The sequence below is a fragment of the Chenopodium quinoa genome, unplaced genomic scaffold (genome assembly GCF_001683475.1).
Source record: "Chenopodium quinoa cultivar QQ74 unplaced genomic scaffold, ASM168347v1, whole genome shotgun sequence".
Lineage (NCBI taxonomy): Eukaryota > Viridiplantae > Streptophyta > Magnoliopsida > Caryophyllales > Amaranthaceae > Chenopodium > Chenopodium quinoa.
The window spans coordinates 24,175-48,305 of NW_018744367.1; the positions used below are offsets into that span (position 1 = coordinate 24,175).

The 24,131-nt window shown below is 36.6% G+C and overlaps 2 protein-coding genes across 3 annotated transcripts; one reads left to right on the forward strand and one right to left on the reverse strand.

Moving 5' to 3' along the window:
* Window positions 1–3,873: 3,873 nt before the first annotated feature.
* Window positions 3,874–12,904, reverse strand: LOC110696452 (cleavage stimulating factor 64-like). 2 transcript variants are annotated; one of them, XM_021873738.1, is made up of 10 exons: window positions 12,665–12,904; window positions 12,471–12,549; window positions 11,381–11,555; window positions 9,323–9,356; window positions 8,971–9,212; window positions 8,819–8,896; window positions 7,308–7,343; window positions 6,723–7,190; window positions 6,185–6,502; window positions 3,874–4,395 (listed from the first exon to the last, which is right to left on the reverse strand). In XM_021873738.1, exons 1-10 carry the CDS (start codon window positions 12,696–12,698, stop codon window positions 4,267–4,269), a joined length of 1,593 nt encoding a protein of 530 aa, XP_021729430.1. In that variant the 5' UTR covers window positions 12,699–12,904; the 3' UTR covers window positions 3,874–4,266. The 2 variants fall into 2 exon arrangements, with proteins under 2 accessions (XP_021729430.1, XP_021729431.1); XM_021873739.1 differs by lacking the exons at window positions 11,381–11,555; window positions 12,471–12,549; window positions 12,665–12,904 and having other exon boundaries at window positions 9,283–9,345.
* A 4,211-nt stretch (window positions 12,905–17,115) lies between these two features.
* LOC110696453 (probable F-actin-capping protein subunit beta) lies at window positions 17,116–23,026 on the forward strand. Its single transcript, XM_021873740.1, has 6 exons — window positions 17,116–17,351; window positions 18,743–18,813; window positions 19,448–19,565; window positions 20,171–20,290; window positions 21,801–21,896; window positions 22,299–23,026. The coding sequence occupies exons 3-6, from the start codon at window positions 19,533–19,535 to the stop codon at window positions 22,380–22,382; spliced, it is 333 nt and encodes a 110-aa protein (XP_021729432.1). The 5' UTR covers window positions 17,116–17,351; window positions 18,743–18,813; window positions 19,448–19,532; the 3' UTR covers window positions 22,383–23,026.
* The last annotated feature ends 1,105 nt before the right edge of the window (window positions 23,027–24,131 follow it).

A 24,131-nucleotide genomic window follows, 5' to 3' on the forward strand; every position in this document is an offset into this window, starting at 1 on the left:
GGTATTAAACAAAAATTGGATAATGATAAAAATCGTAAAATGATAATATTGATAATGATAAAAATCGTACAATATACAAAAATCATCTATTCTTCTTCTTCTTCTTCTTCTTCTTCTTCTTGTGCGTCTTCGTCTTCGTCTTCGTTTTCAAGGTCATCGGCTAGTTGCATAGATTGGGAACTAGCCGAACCCGAACGGTCGGAAGCGGAGGTTCCTTCATCGTTGTCGTTGTCGTCGTAAGAACGGTCTTGTGACCGATTATCCGCATCCAACCAATCTTTAAAACACACGCACATTTCAAGTGTTTCGGGATTTAGACTTGTTCTTCTATCGTCTAAAACCCTCCCGGATGCGCTGAAAGCTCGTTCGGAGGCAACGGAGGAGACTTGGATAGCAAGAATGTCTCGTGCCATTGCCGCCAAAGTTGGATGCTTCGTGCTTTGTTGTTTCCACCATGCTAGGAGGTCGAGGTTGTTTATCTCATCATCGTCCATGCCTTTGGTGAAGTCGTAACTCAGGTACATTTGCAACTCCGAGACATCACTTTGCGTTCTCCTTATTGATGAATCACCTGAAAACCTTGAAATCAAGTTAGTAACTTGTGAAAATAAATGTTTGGCCTTCTTACTTACGTTTTTGGATGGTTGGGAAGGCCCTGAGTGAGGAACAGTGCCATATTTGGCTTCATAGACTCTATATAAAGCAAAAAACTGATCCTTCACATTACTCTTATACATTTCTACATTATCGTCAAGAAGCATGCATTGAAAATAAATGTCAACTAACATAAATGTGTTTTCATACTTTTGCCTAGGATCTAATATGGAAGCAAAAATATAAGTCGATCAAAGGAATTTCACTATAATATTTATGCCACTTTGTTTCCATTGCTGGAAGATACTGATCATAATCATTTTGGTTGCGATGATCAGCGAAAAGTTGGGCGAGTAAACATGCATTTGAAAGAAAGTTTTGAGCACATGGATTATAAACAGAAGAAAAACAATACGTCATGTTATATAATAACTGTAAAAATTGCATATATCGTTCACATTTAGCCCAATCATCCTCATATAGAGCATTGTTTGGAAATTTTTGGTTGTAAAAAATTGTCAACGGATTCTTGTACTCAATTGCGTTCGTTAACATGTCATAGGTGGAATTTCACTTAGTTGGGCAATCGGTTTTGATTTTTATTACGCTTATCTTTTGTTGTCTTAGAAAACACTTCCATTCTTGGTATCTCATGTTTGAGCTATTAATAGACATAATAGCTTCTCTAATTTTGTTATAGTATGGACCCATTGCTCTAAGTCCATCATGTACACACAAGTTAAGAACATGGCAAACACATCTAGTATGAAGTGCATCACCATCTAATATTACATCGGTCAAGTTTTGTTTGACATAATTAGCAGTATATGTCATTGCGGTTGCATTGTCAAATGTCATAGACATCATTTTATCTCGAAGGTTGTATTCATTTATTGCTTCCATTAAATGGTGAGAAATGTTAATACCGGTGTGGGGGTATTCCAGCATTTTGAAATGGATTATTTGTTTTTGTAACAACCATTGATCATCTACCCAATGTCAAGTCACACATAAATATTGATATTTATAACCACTATCCTAAGAATCGGTAGTCAAAGACACTCTACAGTTAAGGTTACTCAATTCGGCTTGTAACCACATTTTGTACTCTAGGAAGTTTTTCATGGCGGCGGAACGAACGGTTTTCCTAGAGATTCTTTTATGTTGGGGTAATGCTTTGTTAATGTAAGTGTTAAATGGGTCACTTTCGGAGAAAAGAAAAGGTCATTTTCCCTAGTTCATCCCTATCTCTCTCATAGTTGTAGGTAAAGCCGTGTGGATGGAATTGGGAAATTTTTGGCTGGGTTGGATCACTAGATGGTTTTGCACAACTTTTCACGTGTCTATCTAAGTGTCCTGTCCCCGATGTGGATTTTGCCGAGAATGAATGACCACATGTTTTACATTTTGCTCTTAGGTGGTCTCTACTTAGGAGGAAATAACGCCATACCTCATTTTTGCGGCTTTTGACAAGTACCATCTCACTCTCGGTTAACCATTCCTCATGTGTGTTTGGGAATTGGGTGTTTGTAGAATCGGGGGTTTGTTGGTTAGTAGTAGAACCGGAGGCAATTATGGTTTGTTGGCTACCTTTGCTAGAATAAAAATTGTGTGTGTCAAAGTAATTTGGTGGGAATTGACCGAATTGTGGAAATTGGTTTGGTGGTGGAAATTGGTTTGGTGGTGAAAATCCGGGCATATTGTATGGTTGAAAATCGGAAGTACCATCGTGCTTAAATTGTTCAAAGCCTAGGGGAACGTTACTGGGGTCATTGGTTGGAATGGCCAGATTCGGAATTTGGGGGCTCGTTGGATTAGGTGATTCCCTAGAACTACTACCACGGACAAGTCGGCCTTTCCCCTTCCCCCTAGATGATGGGTTGTTCGACGCCATAATTAACAATATTAATTAAAAATAATAATAATAATTAATAACAACAATTTTAATAATAATAATAACAATAATAATAATTAATAACAACAATTATAACAATAACAATAATAATTAATAACAATAATTGTAATAATAAAAATAACAACAATAATAATTAATAACAACAATTTTAACAATAATAATAACAATAATAATAATTAATAACAACAAATATAACAATAACAATAACAACAATAATAATTACTAACAATAATTGTAATAATAACAATAACAACAATAATAAATTGAAGATTAGTTTAGATCTTACAACCGTGCTTCTACGTTTTCCACTAATTACGATTACGAACTTTTAATTTTTTCCGATATTAAGAAATAATATTTAGAGAATTTAAGAGAATTATTAGAGAAAATAAGAGATTAAGGATTATTAGAGAATATAAGAGATTAAGAGAGGAAGATTGTGAATTTGTGATTTGGGAAATCAATGAAATTGGGTATTTATAGGGAATTTGGGAAAACTAGCCGTTAATTGCCGTTTGAGACAAAAAAACTAGCCGTTAATTTGTGGATTGGCTACGGCAATATAGCCGTTGGCACGACGGGTCGTGCCGGGCTGGCACGCGGGCCGTGCCTACGTGCCATGCCACGGGCCAGCACGACTGGCTAACATCGGGTTCGTGCCAGAAATTGAAAACGTTGTCTGTGGCACGCCCACAGCTAGGCCACCATGTCGGGTTGTGCCTGTAGCGGGCTCGTGTCGGGTTGTGCCTGCAGCGGGCCATGCCCGTGCCGCCCGCGGGCCAACCCGGCCCGTGCCCACCTTATTATAGATAGTACGGGATCAATCGTCTTAGCTATGAGCTAGCCAGAGCTATGGTGGCAAAATTAGCAACATGGTTGGAACACATATTGGAGCCAGGGAGATGCCCAAGTCAATAGCAAAGGGGCGATGTGCAACTTTATACTTGATGTCTTAGACCTTAAATATAATTTAAGGTGTGGCGTGATGGAGACCCAAGATCTCTGATTTGGTTGTATATAGATCTCAGCAAATTATATATCTTGGTCTACCTTTTTCAGCTGTAGATTGCAAATTATATTGCACATATCAGGGCATTTGAGTCAACTAAGAACTAACCAAAAGATTATAACTACAATTTACCGAACATGCCCTTAAATTTTCCAAGATAAATGGTTAAAATTTAATACAAACACATCAATGGTCTATATTATTTTATTATAGTCAATCGTAACTGACAACTGTGGTAGAAGCTTCCTTCTTCGTTTTGAGCCCATACACCTTATGAACCAAATGTAAGACTTGATGGGGTTGATCATTAAGTTCCCAAAATGCACAAAAATGAAACAGAGTAACCGGCTAAACTAAGTCGAGTGTGAAGACGTGATTTATCCAGATAATGAAAGTTGTGGTTTTGTGAAAGGTACATTTAATCTCAAGAGAGGAGGATAGAGGAAAGAGTGTTAGTAACAGCCAGAGCCACAAAATTTTCGTGACTAACAAGACAACTGCTCAAAATTTTACTTTTTCTATAGATAATTGTAGTTGATTTACGTATCTCTCTATAAAGGCTCACAACAATTACAAAGAATTAGATAGCTCTCAAGCATCTTAGAACCTGATTGCCCTCATAGGAAGCGTAAGTTAGTGTTGATAAATGTACTAACCAGCTCCCTTATCAACATGATCGTGGATCTATCCAGTGTGTGCACCATAACCTCTTATCAAATTCATTTGACTTCGATAAGTCCACAAGGTTTCATCTGAGCATCTGCTGGAGTTGAATGACTTGCTGTTGCTGATCTGGGGGCAGTGAACTCAACTGTTCAGGAGTTAGGTTCAGCACTTGTTGCAACAAGGCAGACTCCACATCAGGTGGAAGCTGCATCTGCAGAATATCACGAATGCCAACAAATAAATATTCACTTGAATTAAGAAATTGATGTTCTAGATCCTGGAAACTAATAGACAACATAGAACAGCTGAGCAAATGAATTTGTGCCCCAAGATCTTACAGATTTGTAAGCAGCTAAACAGCATAAGAGTAGCTACGCACATAAAATTGTGCACCATGATCTTACAGATCCTCACAGTTTCCCTCCTCACAACTGAATTTAACTGCTTGTACAACATGAACTATCATTCCAGAAAGGGCAGGAGTTTATATGATAACAGAAAAACTGACTACATGCTGCAATCTGACTAATACAGTGTATGAAGTTCAGAAGGAAAAGGGGCATAGGACATTCCCTGACGTGTCCCTTTCTGGTGTACTTTGTGATTTAAGTTAATATTTCCTATATACCTTGATTTTGATGGACTTCTGGCCCCACTTCATTGTAATTTTTCTACTGCGAATTGATTTTCTTTCCTCAACTAAAAAGATTCAAACATAATCATGCAACAGGTTTTTATAAAAATGCATAGTGCATATTGTTCCACAGAAATGATGACTCAAAGTCTTTGAAGTATTTGTATCATAGTGTTTCAGCCTGGTTCTTCTATCAGGAATTTTCACTCCCTATTGGCCTATTCTATAATCTTGACCTAGTAGACTTTTCAAGCACAGAAGGAGTGTAATAATAATTATTAGCAAAGGAACCAGTTACTACAATAATTATTGCTGTTCTTATTTTTGTCATTATTTTTTTTTGTCATTACATTATTGTTAATATTAGTAACAACATTTCAGGCCTGATACTACAGTTGTTATTAAATGATATGATTATATGAATGATTACCAATCAAACCACCCTTTTGCAAATATCTAAAGTTTATTAAGTCATTAATACTCAACATACAATTTAGGCCCGTACACTCAACATAAAATTAGGCGTCAATACTCAACAAATTCCAATCATCGGTACCACAAGGCTAACAATCAAATAAAATGATTTCTTTTTCTTAAGAAAAAAAGGATTTTAAAATAGACCAAAAACAAACATTAAATGACCACAACATCCAATCATATAGAAAGCTATGAAATATCGAAAAGTTGCTAGCTGAACAAAGAACAGAACTGGAAAAGAAGTAATATGGAAAAATATTCATTACTGCTACAGCTTAAAACAATTATTTATAAATGAGATTAGATGCAAATACCAAAGGAGCAGAGGCTGAAAATGTTTAAGTTGAAAGCACAAGGACTTGCCATAATTTAAAAATCTCATTCTAAAAATAGAATAAATAAATAAATAAAACAGTCTAAATCCTGCTTTATCTCTTGGTAATGGGAAGTAGGAGGCTTTAGTTTAGGTACTGGTACTTGTACACTTAATATTCCAACACTTGGTCCTGCTAAATTAACCCCCTCCATCTTTTCTTATTTGCCTCATTTGGCTAGCACACATGCTAAGAAGGCTTACATTAGTGACAAAAAGGGTTGTGTGAGCACATGATAAAGTCAGACGAAAAAGGAAGGATACAAGTGAGAGGTTTAGGGGTAAAGAATGACAAATACAACCACCACTGTAAACTAAAATAATGAGTAGCAATTCCAGTTCAAACGAGGACTAATAAATTCATATCAGATTAGAACAGGTGTTTTAAGGTGAACAGCCTAACCCAAATTATAACATAAAGCAGGTTTTTTTTAATTTTTTTTTTTTATTTATTCTGATAGAAGCATATATGAATCAATCAAAAAATAAATAAAGAGGCGAGATGCACCACATTACCTGTGGGGCTTGGTTCTCCATGTTCTGTGCTTCCACACCAGAGCTTTGACCAGCTGCAGCAGAGCTACTTGCAATGGAAGTGGCAGTTGGTGCAGCTAATTCCGCAGGTGAGTAAGGCACACTTCTGTCATCATCCAACTTCCTAAGTTTTGAAGGACGACCCATCTGATTTTGAGAATCCTTTTTATCAGATACTGAAGCCAAGTTCGCCAAGGTGTTTGTCCAACTAGCCACACTTGCATCCCCGACACTTTGTCCACGGTTGGGAATGTCCTTTCGATTGGCCTCAACCGACGCAGGGCGTATTGAACAGGCAACCTGATGTAGCAACAATTATTCACAAAATTAACTCTCCAGCAGAATTAGTTATAACGTTATATCTATGTATTAGAAATATGGCTCTCGTCTTTCTTATGCCCATCATGTATTTCTCACGTTCTATAAAATTCGCAAGGTTCTACATGCTCAAATTAGCTTCCATTCTTCAACTTTATTATCATCAATGAAACCATGAGAATATACCAGGGAACTCTCTTACCTGATATCCAGGATCTGATGGCACAGATTGGCTTTGAAAAGTAGGCTGAAGTTTTGCATTTTGAGTGGATGTCATATTAGCATGTCCTGTATGTTGCAATGGTGGAGTTTGGAGAGGTCTGAATGAAGAGGAAGATACAGGTGGCATTTGCAAACCACCCAGAGGTTGAGGGCGTGCAGATATCAGTGATGAAGGCCCAGAGTGCGCAGGCACTGCACTTTGTGGTGGTGAAATCATCTGGTTTACATTTGGATGCTGAGCTCGTGGTTGTTGATGATGTGGCAAGAGTGCTGTGAACTGATTATGTGCCAATGGATTCTGGGACATAGAGGATAATGGAGTGAAAGAAGGCAACCCAGGAAGAGTCTGAGAAGATGAAGGGTGACCCTGCATGGTAGGTTGCGTTGAAGATTGGGGTTTTGGAATAGTAGAATTTGGGATATGTTGTCTTATATTTGGCATCTGCAACTGAAGGTACCCATAAAAGTAAGGTTATTCAAACTTTTCAAAAAAAAAATATATATATAATATAAAATATAAAATCTTTTGTATGATATTCCACTGTTATAGGCTTATTTAACATACCATTTGAGGTGTCACCATCCCCAATATTATTTGTGTCTGCATTCAAATTCAAACAAAAAGAAATAAGATCATTCTGCACAGAACACATTTTGAAATTAAATTTTGGTACAAACTACTCTACAAACAAGATATCACTTAAATATCCTAACAAAAAGTAGCTTTGGAATACAGACCAGCAGACAAGAAACTGTAGAGATCCACAAAAAAAAAAAAAAAAAAAAAAAAAAAAAAAAAAAAAAAGCACTAGATTAACCATCACTATTATCAATGATAACTTGCAGAGCCAAGATCATGCCACAGTCCTACATGGCAAAATGCTGATTCAAGACTGCATAGTGAAGGATATATAGGGCCAACAAACAACACAATAATATTAATCAAGGTGTTTTAAAATTCTCCAAAATTCTAAGGAGATCCATTGGTGAAACTATAAGGAACCAATAGTAGTGCCCAGATTCTTATAACCATTATATTGCGGAAGGCCTGAGAGGGAATACAGCAGTCACAATGAAACAAAGAGCAGGAAAACTTCAATATAGTTGATAAAGGGTGATTTGTTATTCATCACATCATCATTGGTTAAACTTATAGACTTATGGACATAATGCTATTGTGTATCAAGAAGCAGGATGGCAAGCTTTTTCAAGCCTTGTGGTTGTTGGAAGCTTCAAAAGTTCAAGTGTATATGGTATTAGAGCGGCTACACTAAGGCTTCTCAGTTTATTAAAATAAGTTGTGGTATGTAGGAATAGGAAATATTATGAAACTAATCCATAATTATTTTACTCTTTGTGTTCTTGACTTTCCATTGCTCCACTGTCTGATAAGCGATAACTTTTCCCTATAAGTTACTTTAACAAATTTAAAATGCAGCTAGGAAGTTAATATTATTTGAATTGAACCTGTTTGCCTGTATGGAGCAATAATGCAACTAACATAGCTGGAATATATTATTTTGCATTATTGCATATAGTTTTCCTTTGGCAGTAGTAAATAGAAAATTAAAATTTCAAAATCTACGCAAAAGGCTGTAAGACTGTTTAAAATTGATTAACAAACTGCACAACATAGCAAAACCCCCAAAAACTTACTTCATAATTATTTATCTATCATATGAACCACAAAACAAGCTACCTAGCAAAGTAGGTTACCACACCCGTTCCATGTACCAGATTGCAGTACACTATGAGTAGACTGGTGGAGAGGCAAGACATTGGTAAACTCAGACTTTTCAGCCTTAATTCTGTAAGGCTTTTGCGACACGAATTGTATCATAGTTTTATGTGAAATGACCATTACTCCAGAGGCTTGCTCAAAATTGACATTTCCATTTCTCCAAATCAAAAACCAGGAGGATAATATCATTGTATAGCATTAACTAACTAGCTAGCAAGAATACTATAAACAGAAGCATAGAGAATCGGAGAAAGCCAGATGCTACACCAAGCAAAAGAGAACAAACTTAAGGGATTTTCACCAATCAATGGAAGAAGTTCAGATTTGAGCAGAACCTGGAAGAGAGCTTTTGGAAGATGTGGGCTCACAAGCAAAAGCTGACGTGTGAGATCTTTGTTTTGCATAGAAAGCACCTGTAAACAGATTGAAAGTAAATAGATGGAAAATGTAGAATAATTCTTCAATGCATCTCTTTTGCAATATTAACCTTCATTTCTTGTATAACTTGGTTCAATTGACTTCTGGACATTTTGGCTAGATGATGGGTTAAAGGATCACTGCCTACTAGAGACTGATTCTGCAAACCATTTTGAATTATCTGACCAGTCTGAGGACCACCAAGAGCTCCTGCCATGACAGAAGCAGCAGTCATAGCGATTGGGAGGCCAATTGGTTGATGTAATGCTGCGTCCCCAACGGAAACCGTGCCTCCTACCTGCTTTTGAGCATCTGTTTACATAGCAACTCCATTAAGATATGGTTAACAGGTCACCTCCATATGAACAAGATAGAGGTAGACCTCCAAAAGTTGAAGCAGTTGAGGAAGAAACTAAACTAACCAACATTTGTTGCCAGTCCTGGCCCACCCCTACCCTGCAGAGAGAAATAAGGAGCAATTTCAGTGCTTGTAGTCAGAGAAGATCCTCCTTCCCCTCTTTCCCCCCATCTTTCCCCCCCAAAAAAAAATACTATACCCAAGAAAAAGGCGCAGAAACTAAGACTAAGGAGTGAGGACAAGACATACCCAATGCAAGAAATATAACTAAAAGAATTAAAAGGGGTCAGTGTCCACAAAGAAAACCCTTCTTGAGCCCAAACTTCAATAACTCACAATCCAAATTCTGATTTCCAAGCTGCGAATTCCACTTCTAGATCTGAGAATAGATTTCCTCTCTTACTGAACGGCTGGACCTACTAGCTTAAAGATCTTGTGTCCAAGAGAGGTTGATCCCAATCATCATTTTTTTTTTTAAATGTTTCCTTCACAGCCTAGAGTGACTTTATACTCCCAACACAATAGTGTGTCCTGGAGGGTGAAAATTGGGAAAGTATCTGTTTTGTATTACTAGATTGATGGTTGTGATGCTTTAACCTTCAATCAATCTTTTAAAGAGCTTAGAATCTTGAACATAAACAGTCAGCATCCCACAAACAAGAGACCCTTGTTCACCTTCTGGCAGCAGATCCCCTCCAAAGTGACTTCCAAGTTGAGCAATCTCACTGTCCTAAAACCATCTACCAGTATCCCATGAGTCTATGATTCCCCTTTCTAGTATAGAATACCTGTTAGAATTTAGTTTAGTTCAAGTATGCACCTCACTACAAGTCCCATTCACAGCTCACAGGTTTTATTTTATTTGAACTTATTAGCCCTTATCTTATATTATCTTATCTTATTGGACCATATTAGACCTTATTGGACCTAATTATAAGGTTTAATTGGAACTTATCTACCTTTGTCTAATATTATCTTATTTGAACTTATTAGCCATTATATAATCTTATCTGAAATTATTGACCCTTATATTATCTTATTTGAACTTATTAGCCCTTTTATTATCTTTTCTGAACTAATTAGCCCTTAACTAAACTTATTAGACCGGGGGTAGGTGAAAATAAGGTGAGGAGATCAGAGCAGTAGTCCCCTCTCCTCGATACTTAGAAGCCCACCTCTTTGTTGCTGGATTGCCTCAGAAGGATGTGTAGAACATCTATTCTACAAAAATCTCTTCCTTAAAATTTAAGGAAATGACAGTAAAAGCTAGAATAAAATGTGAAATCTTAACGCTATAGGATATACAAGTATACATACCTAGAGTCCTAGATGCACCTCAAAGTGAAAATTTTTAACATGTTCCATGACTTTGAAATTGCACAAGTCTCCTTTGTCTAAAACCCTGAGTCAACTCCCATTTTAGGTCGTCTGGTTGTGTTTAACACAGAGGATCTACAAATTACTATCAGATATAACTCATTTCAATTCCTTTCTCCATAGCCACTAATTCGGACACAACTACACCATGTTGGGGGCTACAGGCCATCCATAATTAATCTCTGAGATCTAGATAAGAGAGTACCACAGCTTCCACCAGCATTCAAACTGGAAATTTTAGTAGCAACCCTCCCATACATTGTGTGTGACAACTTGTTCTAGCTCCAAGCATTACCTAATTTGACAAAAGATCCCCAAGAATTTGTGGTCACCTCCGCTCATCCTAAAGCCCTTCAAAACACGCTTGGATTTATCCACTTAGTTGAAGCCAAAAGGAATGCTGACCATATTTGTACACTAAATAGTGTCCTCTTAACAGAAAATTTATTTGTGCCACTACACTCCAATCCAAAAACACTGAAAGAACCCATAGTCCTACAGAAGCACAGTTTTAAGGTTTAAGAAATTCTACACATCTGGCCATCTGGGGCCAAATATATATAAACTTGCATCCAAAGCAACCCATATTATCAGAGATTTACAGATATTAATTAATAACAACTATGCAAATGAGAGACAGAATCGCACAGAGACAAATTTGCTACAATAAATTTATATATGTACTTCCAGCAAGAAAGAATGTAATACAAACTAAAACAACAGACCATGGATTCTTAAAATTTACCTGTTCACGATTTCTATCAGCACCTTTGTCGTTTTCGGCAAAATCTACCCGCAACTGCCGGCCATTAATCTCATAACCCTGAAGATTACGGCGAGCACTGAGTGCTGTTTCTTCATCCTTGTACTCACAAAATCCATAACCTTTTGGCTTCCCAGTTTCACGATCTATAACCAATCTGAAAAAAAGCAAAGAAAAAAATTAATTAGGAAAATTCTTGACCTAGGAAAGCACTCAACCAGAAATAGATTAAAAAACAGTACTGGAATACAAATGACTTCAACAAACAATCATAATGTATTATAGTCCAAAGTTCAAGTTTGACTTGCATTACAATCAAATATCACACTTAAAACAGACATTGAATCATTGATGAAGCTGAAAGACTTACACCTCTGATCCTAATCGATGATATAACAATGCTCGACCAAAAAAAAAAAATTGCAGAAACATTAAGCTTTCAAAACAGTTTCCTAGTCATGGAGCCTAACAACAAGTGCAACAGCCTCTTTGATCTCAAACTAATATTTAAAAAGGAAAATAATTTCAGTGCATATTTTCCAGTCTCAGCCTACTTCACCCCTAACCTATTAATAACTATCCTTGCCAACTAACAAAAATTAGAAATAAGGGGTAAATGAAGCAAATTTCTAACACTCCTCCCCCTATACACATTTTCCTATTGAAAGTAGTTTATGTAATATTATAAGGAATTACGACAACATAAGGCGCTTCTGTCATGGCAATTGGCGAACCTATCTCCTAATATCAATAGATTGCAAGATCAAATTCAACTAGTACTCCATATATATAAAAACAAAAATCGAGCCCGGTTATAAGAAAAGATCCCATGACCAGCCCCAGCCAAACCCGAGTGATACACGAAGCAACACGATACTCACGAGCTAAAGCTGAAACTTCAATAATCAGTGCAAAAATTTCCAATCAAAATTTTCAGTAACAAAAAAATTGGAAATCGTTTATTATACTAACAACATCAAATTTTGCAATAGCAATAAAACTACAACTTAGGGTTTAATTTAAAGAACCAATTATAATTAACAAAATTGTGCATAAATTACAAGAAACGAACCTGAATGAAACAACGGGGCCAACCTCTTCACAAATTTGAATCAGCTGTTCTTCAGTTGCATCATAAGGTATATTCCCAACTATTAATTTCCAAACAAAAATCGACCCAAAACAAAAATATGTTAATCAAACAATACAAAAAAAATCCAGATTTATGCAAAAATTAAAAGATAGAATGAGAAGAAAAGGGCGAACCGAAGACGCAACGATGTTGCTGAGAAGAGGCCATAAAAGGGAAGAAGAATCAATGAGACGAAGACATGGATGAGCTCTATTGACTGAATCTTCTCCTTTTGTGCATTATTTGGGAAAACTGCATCGAAATTGCAGAAGCTTGAGATTGGAGTTTCAGACAGGGGAAAGGAATACACAGGTTGACAGGTGTATACAAGTTTTGGGTCGAGAAGGTGAGTCCAAGTTTATGGGGCTGGCCCGGTTGATTGTTTGATATGTAGAGTGTTATGGTTGCGCGCTTGCGAACCATGAAGAGCGCCCGCGCCAGGTAGGCGCGGCTGCGTAGAGAGCGCGCCAAACCGCATACCTTTCTGGAAATTGTCAATTTGGAAGGATGAGGTGGCGCGGTCGCGCGTCTGGTGGCGCGCCCACGCTGTTGGTCGCGCATAAACCGCGCCCCTCACTGCCTTCTTGAGAAATTTCGCAACTGGGGTGAGGAGTGCCCGCTCCACCTTGATGAGCGCCCGCTCCTCCTGACAGTTGCGATTTCGTTTTCTTTTTAATTGCGAAATTAAAAGTATGATGCAGTTCATTCTTTGATTCTCTCTGATTTTCCTCTCCAAGAATACCCTCTTCTTCACATTTTCACTAAGAAACTTGCAATCTCTTGTTGAAATACTCCATCAATTAAGTTTATAATTGAGAATTTGATCGTCTTTCTACACATCTTTGTGCTTAGAGTGTAGTGTTCGTCTATTGTATCTCAAAGCATATTTCTGGTTCAACCCAAGCACCGTTGTGGGGGAAATTAACGCTTTAGGAAAGTGTTTACACGCCTTAGACGAGTATCAAGTGTTGAAGACTCACGTGGTCCATGGTATTCTCGTGTTCTTGGTTGTTCATTTGGCTTGGAGTGAGGCAAGTATAGTTCTTCATACTTGTAGTTTAGTTTGATTCTCTGTAATTTTTACTTCTAAACTTGTTGGTGTTTGGTTTGTTGGTGTAATTGGTATTATATTACTTTGTAATTTATATATCAATTTCATAGTTCTAGAATTTGTTTTAGTAGGAACATTTTTCCTAACAATCTAAAGCGTTAACAAACAACATGTCTAGTGTGAAAGAACTTACCACTAACTTTGTCAAACTCAAGAAGTTTGACGGTGTGGAATTTCGACGTTGGAAGAAGAAGATGTATTTTCTTCTTACTTCGTTGAAGGTTGCCTATGTGATTAGCACTCCTAGGCCGGTAGAACATGAGAATGAGACCGTGGAGGATGTTCGTGAGAAATCAAAATGGGATAATGATGACTTTATATGTCGGGGTCATATTCTCAATGGGATGGAGGATGATTTATTCGATGTGTATCAACATGTTGAGTCCGCTAAGGAGCTGTGGGAGTCTTTGGAGAGCAAATATATGGCGGAGGATGCTTCTAGCAAGAAATTCCTTGTAAGTAACTTTAATGATTTCAAGTTTGTTAATGGTAGATCAATTATGGATCAAATTCATGAGGTACAACGTATATATAGTAACTTGAAACAACATGGAATTAATGTTGATGAACTATTTGTTGTTTCAAGTATTATTGATAAGCTGCCTTCTAGTTGGAAAGATGTAAAACATGATTTGAAACACAAAATAGAGGACATATCTTTGTCCAATTTGGCTACCCATCTTCAGATTGAAGAAGGGATTAGGGCCATGGAAAAGGCTAAGGATGGGAATCCTAGCTCTTTTACCATCAATGTGGTAGATGAAGGAAAATCTGGTGCTTCAACTAGTGGAAAGAGGAAGAACGTTTATTCTTCCAAGGGAAAGTCCAAGAAAAAGAAGGACAATAACAACAAGTATGCTTGCTGGGAGTGCGGTAAGACTGGACACCGCAAGAAGGATTGCTACATTTTCAAGAAGAAAATGGAGAAATCCAAGGAGGGTCAAGCTTCTAAGAGCAAGGACTCATCCATCAAAGGTAATCCTTTACATGAGGTTGAATTTAATTCCGGTATGGATTAAAATGCAACGGATCCTAACATTTTTATGGTACAGGATGATGACTCATGGTGGATGGATTCGGGGGCTTCAAGGCATGTATGCAAGGTGAAGCATTGGTTCAAAACCTTTCACAAGGTTGTTGATGGTGAAGAGCTCTATATGGGGAACAACTCTTCCATCATGGTCCAAGGAAGAGGACAAGTTGAGCTAATGTTTAGTTCGGGCAATGGTATCATTCTTAGGGATGTATTATATGCTCCAGATATTTCTAGAAATCTTGTATCAGGCCCTACCCTGAATAGACTTGGATATAAACTAGTATTTGAAGCAGATAGATGTATAATTACTAGAGGTAGCACTTTTATAGGACGTTGTTACTTGACTCATGATTTGTTTAAACTCTCGTTAAGAGAGAAGTGTGTATTGTTGAATGATGTTTGTATGAATGTTGGTAATGACAATGGAGTGAATTTGTTTTATTTATGGCATTCTAGATTGGGTCATGTTAATTACAATAAGTTGAATTTCATGTCTAAACTAGAGTTAATTCCTCTATGCGATATTTCTCTTGATAAATGTTCTACTTGCATGTTGAATAAGATCACTAGAACTCCTTTTAAGAAAGTTGAGAGATGTTCTAAAATCTTAGAATTGGTTCATAGTGATTTATGTGACTTTTATAGTACACCTTCTTTGGGAAATAAAAGATACATAGTTACATTTATTGATGATTTTTCAAGATTTTGCTATGTGTATCTTTTATATTCCAAAGATGAAGCCTTGGTAAAATTTGATATTTATAAGAAAGAGGTAGAAGTGCAAGTAGAATCTTTAATTAAGAGATTGAGAACCAATAAGGGAGGGGAGTATTATGATCCTGCTTATTTCCAATTCTTTTCTTTCGTAGATGAAGTGCTCCGGGAAAGCTATATAATGCTTTAGTGGTAGAAAAGTATGGAGTTGTTCATATTGTACATTTACAGATGTGACCTTGTTTTATTGGGCATTAGTCTTTAAAAAAGGAATAGTTTGAAGGTGAATTTCTTACATCTACTATGTAACAACAATTTTAATTGAGTAGGCTCCATATGAACCTGAACATGCTGCATATCATCAAATTTCTAGATCCATTGATTCTTTGTAATGTTGTGCTGAATTTTTTCACTTGTTGCAGTTTTTAGTGTTTGATGGAATGCCTTTTAGGAAGATAGTGAGACGCAATGGGCGCTCCCTCAGAAGCTTGCAGACACTAGAACTTTGTGGGGATATTGGACTTCCAATTGACCTTGAGTTTGCCACTTATGTGTTCGAAAACTACATCATGCTCAAGGATGTGATTGTGGAGATCAAGCCTTTGGCGCCTTCACTATTAGGTGACGTTAGAGTGCACGATCAAGTTGCAAACCTTGAGAGAATAGTGCCTTAAGGTGTAAAGTTAACTTTAAAGGTGTTGGATGGATATATTTATTCTCGTAAGTAAACCTTAACCAGAGGTGGAGGACCGAAGCATATTTCTAATCTAGTCCTCTGTTGAAGATGGTTAATCATTTATTACCAAATAAAAAACATTTTACTGAGTAGTGTTCTTTTCTTTTATGGCGTTAGTAATTTGTAAGATTATTCTCACTACCATACATTCTGGATTTCTGGTAGTAGTGTTTATCATCCTTTTATGTTTTAATCAACTTAAAGGTTTTATTTAAGTATTTAAGCGATGGTTTTTTTTTTCACTGTGATCAAGGGTATGTTTTGTTTACCTTTTTTCACCTTTTTGCAGGTCTAATAAGATCGGATAAGTTTAGTTCCCAAATAAAAGTACAACTAAAATAAGTTTTAATAAGGTCTAATAAGTTTAGTGAAGTTTAGTTATAAAACACACATTAAATACAAGTTTGAATTATAATGGAAATCAACATCATTAGTATTATACATACCATTGACGAATTAAACCTCTCACCAAAACAAAATCTTACGTCTAACGCAAAATTCAGCATTCAAAACAAATTCAGTCTATTAAAACAATGTAAATAACAAGAAACATTGCAAATATTTCAACAATTATGAACTACATTGGTGCGAACCATTGAAATACACAGACGAAACTCACCTTTGAAACCCTAGCTCGCAAACTACCTTCACGGTTGGCCGCCTAAACGCTACACTCTCTTCTTTCTCCCTAAATTTCTTAGGATTCGCATCATTCCATTTACTCATTTCAAATCGAAGTAAATACAGTTCCATTTACCCTCTTCTTGCTTCGTAAATGAATTTTACTCACATGGTCAACTGAAATGACAAAAGGCAAGCGTTAACTAACATTCACTCTATTAATTTGGACTCAGGGAAAATTACAATGTTAACCCTACAAAAGTAACTGAAATAACTTTGCAACCATGTATAAACGAACCGAGTTAACATATATTACCCTCAGTTACTTTTTAAATGCAAAAAAAGTTGTTTTTTCCGAGATTGGACTACCCACAATCCCACATTGCTTAATGCTTATTGCTTCGAACCAAAGCTATATCTCTCTCTTTCTGCTCATTTTCTGGGTTGATCAAACACCCACTAAACAAAGAAAATATGGAAGCTGCAATGGGGTTGATGCGAAGGATTCATCCTAAGCACACTGACACCGCTCTCTCTGCTCTTCTTTCTCTCATGCCTGAGCATTCCTCTGATCTCCTCTCTCAAGTCGATCAACCTCTCCAGGTTTTGACCCCTGTTTCTGGAAATTCATCCACTTTTCTTTCAATTTCATGGATTTTTTTTTTTGCTTTTTACGGATTGGAAGATGTTTTATTTTGTTGGGTTTTATTTGATCTTGCTTGATTTTGACTTTCTGGGTTGTGGGTGTTTATCTTTGTTTAGGGTTTTAATTTTGTGTTTTGGGATTTGCTTTGTCTATTGATTTATGCAGAATTATGATTGTGGATTCATTTATTGTTGAATGTATTTAGAATTCTGTATTGATTGGGTTATATGAACAGTTTAGTAAGAATTTCTGGTGGGTTAATGCGAGAATGGTTATTGACTTGGAGTTAATTTTATGGGTGCATTCGTAACATAATAGAAATGATGTGCAGGTTTAATAAGAAACTTGTATGGGTGTGACATATATAATCACAAAGGGTTACATTTGTTGCCTCGAATCGGATCTTTAGCATTTGCAATCTTGGGCTGCTTTATGTAACACCATCGTACATTGCGACCCTTTCACTTCAACCAAGCCGTAGAGGATTATTTTTGAGTGTACTATCAATCGATGTAATTGAGCATAACTTAGAGAATATGAATCAGTGGGGTTTTCTATATGCTTGTAACTCTTCTGTAATCAATGTATTGAGTTTATTGCAACTATTCTTGCCCTTTGGATTTGTTCAGGTTTGCTTGTGATTTCTAAATTCTATATACAAGTACTTGATAGATTGAAAGTCAATCCTATTGGATGCTAATTCTGAGTAGTGTGTTTGATCATGAATTAACTTAAACTTTTAATAATTACAGAGTATATACTTCCTGATTGTTAGTTCCCCTTCTAGATGTTTGAGTCCGCTTTTCCAAGCATCATTTTGAAGTTATCCTGGATCACCCCCAAAAACAAACGGGATCCCTAAAGCTTTGGTTCTTCTTTAATTGCTTTAGCCTACAAAAGTTATTTGCTTATGTTATGGAATCTCCTAGTGGTGGTTGGAAATGAATCAGAACTTTCTTATGCGGCATTAGAGATTATTGCTATTCATGGCAGTCCTTTTCTCACAATAGAGTGTAAGAAGCTTGCATGTTAATATACTAACAGTTCAAAGAAAAGATAATTAATCTGTTAGAATTATGGATGATATTAGATTATTAGCCGGAAATTATACGTTCTACTTTAATTTGGATGATTTTTTTGTTTTTTTTTTTTTTTTTATTTTTTCTTCTGGTAAACTGAGTAATTTTCATTTTGTATAAATTCTCTTCTGGAGGCTTTTAATTGAGTATCTTGCTAACTTTTAGCTATTTTATTGTATCACATCGTCTTTTGCGCAATACTGTCATATATGTTATGGGTATCCAGGATGTCAGATTAAGTAGATTATTTTTCTGGTTTGAGGAAGCAGGTTTTATGTGATCAAGAAAGTGGAAAGGAGTTCATATTGTGCGAATATAACAGAGATGCTGATTCCTACAGGTGAAAAAGTTAACTGACATGCATTATTTTCTTACTCATTTATATTATCAATACATTTTTAATTCCTTAAACATATTGTACTATTTACTTGTCTTACTTTCTGCCTTCTTTCACATATGTTGTCTGAACCAAGAGTTGACCATTCAGATTATAAATCAAAACTATAGATTTTGTTTAGGGGCTTTTCGTGATGCTTTCTAGTGTAGTATAGATTTTCCCATTGCAGCGTAATCCATGTTCATATATATGTGTCTTCTGATTGTAGAAGGTATTACTCGTTTTTTATTTTATTTTTATTTTTTATCTTTACCATTAATTCAAGTATTGCATCAGTGATTTGTGCTTAGCTCATTGACAATTCTGATATTCAATAGCACAAAGTACAAAGCTGATCTTTGTTATGTGTTCAATATGCCTCTCTGGTTAGTGAGTCCATTGACAAACAGAAAATTTACTTCATTGGTTCCTCATAGTTGCAATACTGGCATTTTTTCAGATGCCATGGTGAATCTGTACATAGCTCTTAGCCTGTTGAGTTGATGCTTGTCCTAGTGAATGTTGTCACTTCTAACTGTTTTATGTAGCACTGTTTTAAAGCTGTAATTCAATTTTGTTTCCCTTTTTTCATTATAAGTCGCCATGGACAAATAAGTACCAGCCACCGTTGGAGGATGGCCTTTATCCTTCTGTAGAGCTGAGGAACCTCGAAATTGAAGCCAATGATGTTTTCGCCGTATATTGTGACCAGTGAGGTCCTTTACTTGCCTCGTACTTGGTTTTCTAGTTCAGTGGCAATGCTAATTACTGTCAGTATTCTTTCTGTTTTTTTTTTGTCCTTTTGTTCTAGGCCCCTTCCATTTATTTCTTCTTTCTTCGCTGGTTTTTGAAGGGTTTGAGGGAAATAAATTATCTTTTATTGCTAGGTATTGTGAAGGTGGAATTTCATCTGTTTATATGTGGGAAGATGATAATGAAGAATTTGTCGCATGCTTCTTGATAAAGAAAAGTGATTCTATACCTTTTTCCCTGGGTGAATCTTCCCTTAACTGAAATGAAAAGAAGAAAAAAAACTAAATTGGGTCACTCAACATTCAGTTCTTGCTTGTGCCTGTTTGTGCTTTGTGGGAGGGGGGGGGGGGAGTTGACAAATCAAATTTATGAGGGTAATGCATACTAGTTTTCAATATTTGACTGCCCTGTGGACTCATTCTGTGTATTAGATTTTTTCTACTGATCTTCTACTTGTGAACTACAATTCTATGCAACCTCATTTTATTTTACCATTTTCCTTTTCCCAAAGATCGTTCCCCATGTCATTTACTCATCAAGCACCAAATTATTTCAAATGATAATATAGGTGGGACCTGAGGATGAAGGAACTGCCAGGTACTGTTTAACCAGTACTGTCATGCTATCTTTGACTACAAATAGTGACTCCTGCGGGACATTCAGCTTATCTGGATCTATTAGAAGACAGGTAATGTAACTTGTTCTGCAAACGGAAACTGTGACCATTATAATCTCAACTTTACACTGTGTTGCCCCTTCGATATGATCATGTTAAGCTGTTTAGGGGTGAGCAAGGATCGAATATCCGATCCGAAAATCCAAATATTTGATGTTCGATATCCGATCCGAATATTTCGGATATCCGAAATCCAGATATCCGAAATTTTCGGATTTTCGGATCGGATAGTCCGGATATCCAATATCCGACCCTTTTTTATAATATAATTAAAATTCTAATTATTTGGCAAAATTTATTTGTTTTTAAAGGCCGATAGAAATTACCAATGTAATCAAATTGGTGACTGCAAAATCAAATTCTTAATTACCAACTACAATTATACATATTTTTGAAGTTATTAATTCCACAAATTACAAAATATGATAATCCCAAAATTTCAGAATCTAAAATCAACGATAAGTTGTCGCCTGATGGTTAAGTGAGAACGAACGGTGAGTTGCTGGTTGTGAGGTGAAGCCGCGGAGGTTGTGAGAACTACCAGAAATCTGGGCAAAAATAGGAACAATATTGTCCTATAAAGAGAAACTAAAATCAAGTTTCTAATATCAAATAAACTTCAAATAATTTCAAATTCAAATAAATTTATCATCAACAACAAATCGCATAAAGATCGAACACAAAACACAAAAACAACAAATCTGGCATAAAACACCATAGATCTAAAAATTAAACTAACAAAGAAGCAGATTCTCACAAACATCAACTGACTTAAAAATTAAACTAAGAAAAATAGCATAGATTCTAATTAAACGAACTCAACTCAACACAAACATCAAATTTCTCACAAAACAACATGAAATTAACAAAAAAAACCGAAGCAAAAATGATAGATCTAGAAGGAGAGATTACCTGAAAAGGAGATTACAAATAAAACTAAAGCAAAAACGATACGAAGGAGAAGAAGGAGAAGTTTTAAGAATGAGGGAAAGAAAAGGGTGGAGCCGTGGAGGACTAGAGATGCCGAGGTGAAGGAGAGAGAAAGGAATTTGAAAGAGAGGAAGAGAGAGAGAGAGAGAGAGAGGGGAAGAGAGGAGGGGGGCGTTGGGGGGGGGGTGTGTTTGGGCCTTGGGCGATTTATATTGGGGTCACAAATTTTAGGGTTTGGTGATTTTATAACAAGTAAAACACGATAAGGACCAATGAATCATATGGTATAATGAGTCATTTCTTCGGATATCTGATCGGGCGATATCCGATATCTGACTTTTTTTTCGTATATCGGATATCTGAAATCCATATTTTGGATATCCGATATCCGAATTTTTGGGATCGGATATTTATAATTTTCGGATCGGATGCGGATCGATCATCGGATTTTCAGATAGTTTTACTCAACCCTAAAGCTGTTTGACTGGTTATTATCATACAGTGATCACTGGGGCAAGTACCAGAATACTTCATAATTTTCACTTAAATCCTTTTTCTAGGTTTGTACTTAAGTTTTCTATTCGTGTTGTAGATGAGTATGCAACTGTCAATGGCCGAAGGTCATCTTTGTAACATGGGAAAAATGATTGAAGAATTGGAAGGCAAGCTTCAAAACTCACTGGATCAGGTACTATGCATGACTGAAAATTTGATGCTTTTGATAGTTTATGGGACATGCCAGTTCAATGCACCCACTCGACACCTAGACGCGTTGCTCTATGTTTATGTTTGAAGTGGGCAGCTTTATACCTGTGCATAGTCTCACATTCTTATATAGGATATCTAGAAAAAATTGTTACATTTGCTTAACAGTAATGGTTTATATGATTACATTTTCTGGTATGCCATCCTTAAACTATTCAGAATATGATGGGAAGGGGAAAATAATACAGTATGCATTGTTATGGTCACCGTAAGTATTAGGGTTGGGTTGGGAGACTTGGACAATGTGATGACTAATCTGGGAAGGAGGAAGTATACTTAAGAATGTTTTACTGAGCTAGTATGTTATGCTGCTGAATCTGAATAGGTTTACTTTGGGAAGACAAGAGAGATGGTGTGCACTTTGCGGCCACCTGCTGAATTGGCAACTATGAAACTGCCTGATAGCTGATTTGTTTGTCTTGGAATTATGATCAAAGTATGATATTGTGGATTATTAGTGTATTATCATCATTTATTTGAATATCTGGTTATGTGTTCCAGAATTTGGTTGAATTGTAATTCAATATCCTCTTGTAGACTTTTCCATTTTGTTGGCTCTCGCTTAATTCTTGAAATTGTTTTTGGTTCTATGATATTACTTGCGGAGCTTCAGCTTGCAATTTGTATTACTGTTTTTTCTTAAAAAATTTATTTTATGTGTGCAATGCATTTATGGTTGATTTCTTGAGTAAGCCAGATAAAAGATTGGAGTTAGTTTCTGGATGTTTTTGTCATTAATCAAACATAGATTGAATATAAGATAAATACATTACAATACTTACAAAAATGTAGAAAGGTTGCTCTCAAAATACGAAAATTCTACTGTGGTTCAGAAAATAGGCACAATTGTTATTGACAGAAAGTTTGCATAAATTTCAAAAACTAGAAAAATTTTGAGTTTCCACAATTTATGTTTTATTGTGCAATATCTTAAACTTAAATTGGTGTATTTGAAGAAAATGGAGGATATGAATGTGCCTAGGCATGAGGTTAGAGTTAGACAAAGAAATCAAAAGATTTGAATATGGAGAGAGAAATTGCCAAAAAAAAAAAGATGTATTGTTGTGACAATTTAGTCTATTAATTTAGTCCCCCACCCAAATCTTTAGCCACCTACCTTCTCTCTTTCTCTCTCCAGACAACCATCCACCAAATTTCTCACTTCCTTTTCTCTTTCCTCTATGAACCACGGTTTTGGTGATGGCATGGATGGTCGGGGTGGTGGTTTTACTTATGGAATTGTTGCACGGTGAGGGATGGTAGTTGTGGTGGTTGGTTGTGAAAAGGGAGTTGGCGAGGAGAGAGTACAGGGAGGCAGTTTTGACAACGGTGGTAGTGGTGGGGGAGGAGAGAGAAAGAAGTGGTGGTTAAAGGGAGTACGCGGTGGCTGCTTTTGGTGTTGGTGGTGGTCAAAGCGTTCCAGGGTGAAGAAAATGAAGGTGAGTGGGGATTTCGGCCGGGTGTCGTGGTGGTGGTTGTGGGATGTAGTGATGTTGGTGGGTAAGTGGGAGGGGGAGGTAAGGTGGGAGTGAAGGAGGACTTTTCTCCAAAGTAAGCCATTTTTTATAAATATCTACCAAAATGGTTGCGTGGCAAAAGTATTTACCAAACTAAGCTTCCAGGCTAAAACGCTGTCCGAGACAGCATTTTATGCCCTGGTGTTTTTTTTTAATTAAAAATTCTACTCGGGACAGCGTTTTTAGTTGTTGACTTTTTTGTAATTTTTTTTTGTAATTTTAGATATTTTAACATTAAAAGGGGGAAAAAATAGTAAACACATAAAACGCTGTAAAGTGACAGCGTTTTATATACGAAGTTTTTTGTACATAAAACGTTGTCTCAGACAACATCTTATGTACAACATAAAAGACAGCGTTTCTCTGCTGATCTGCAATGCACCAGCAGTTTGCAGCATTGTCTCCAATTTCTGCCCCAACACACCACCCCCTGCCTTGATTTAGCCACCACAGTCAACCACCACCCCCACCACCAACCCCTACCATCGACCACCACCTTACGCCAGTTTCGACCACCCTTATGCACTTCTAAACAGTCCAACTACCCCCAACAACACTTCAACCACCTCCACCACCAGCCCCAACCTTTCCAACACCACCAGCCCCAACCTTTCCACCACCGTCGACCACCACCCACCACA

What these genes read in the sequence shown, in the direction of transcription:
- LOC110696453 (XM_021873740.1), top strand. Translation starts at nt 19,533, where the DNA reads ATGATGTTTTCGCCGTATATTGTGACCAGTGAG. An exon ending in CGTATATTGTGACCAGTGAG is followed by an intron (nt 19,566 to 20,170) that starts GTCCTTTACTTG and finishes ATGATAATATAG; the next exon opens with GTGGGACCTGAGGATGAAGG. An exon ending in TTCAAAACTCACTGGATCAG is followed by an intron (nt 21,897 to 22,298) that starts GTACTATGCATG and finishes GAATCTGAATAG; the next exon opens with GTTTACTTTGGGAAGACAAG.
- LOC110696452 (XM_021873738.1), bottom strand. Translation starts at nt 12,698, where the DNA reads ATGGCCTCTTCTCAGCAACATCGTTGCGTCTTCG. An exon ending in GCAACATCGTTGCGTCTTCG is followed by an intron (nt 12,550 to 12,664) that starts GTTCGCCCTTTT and finishes GGAAATTAATAG; the next exon opens with TTGGGAATATACCTTATGAT. An exon ending in TGGAGAACCAAGCCCCACAG is followed by an intron (nt 4,396 to 6,184) that starts GTAATGTGGTGC and finishes GATATTCTGCAG; the next exon opens with ATGCAGCTTCCACCTGATGT.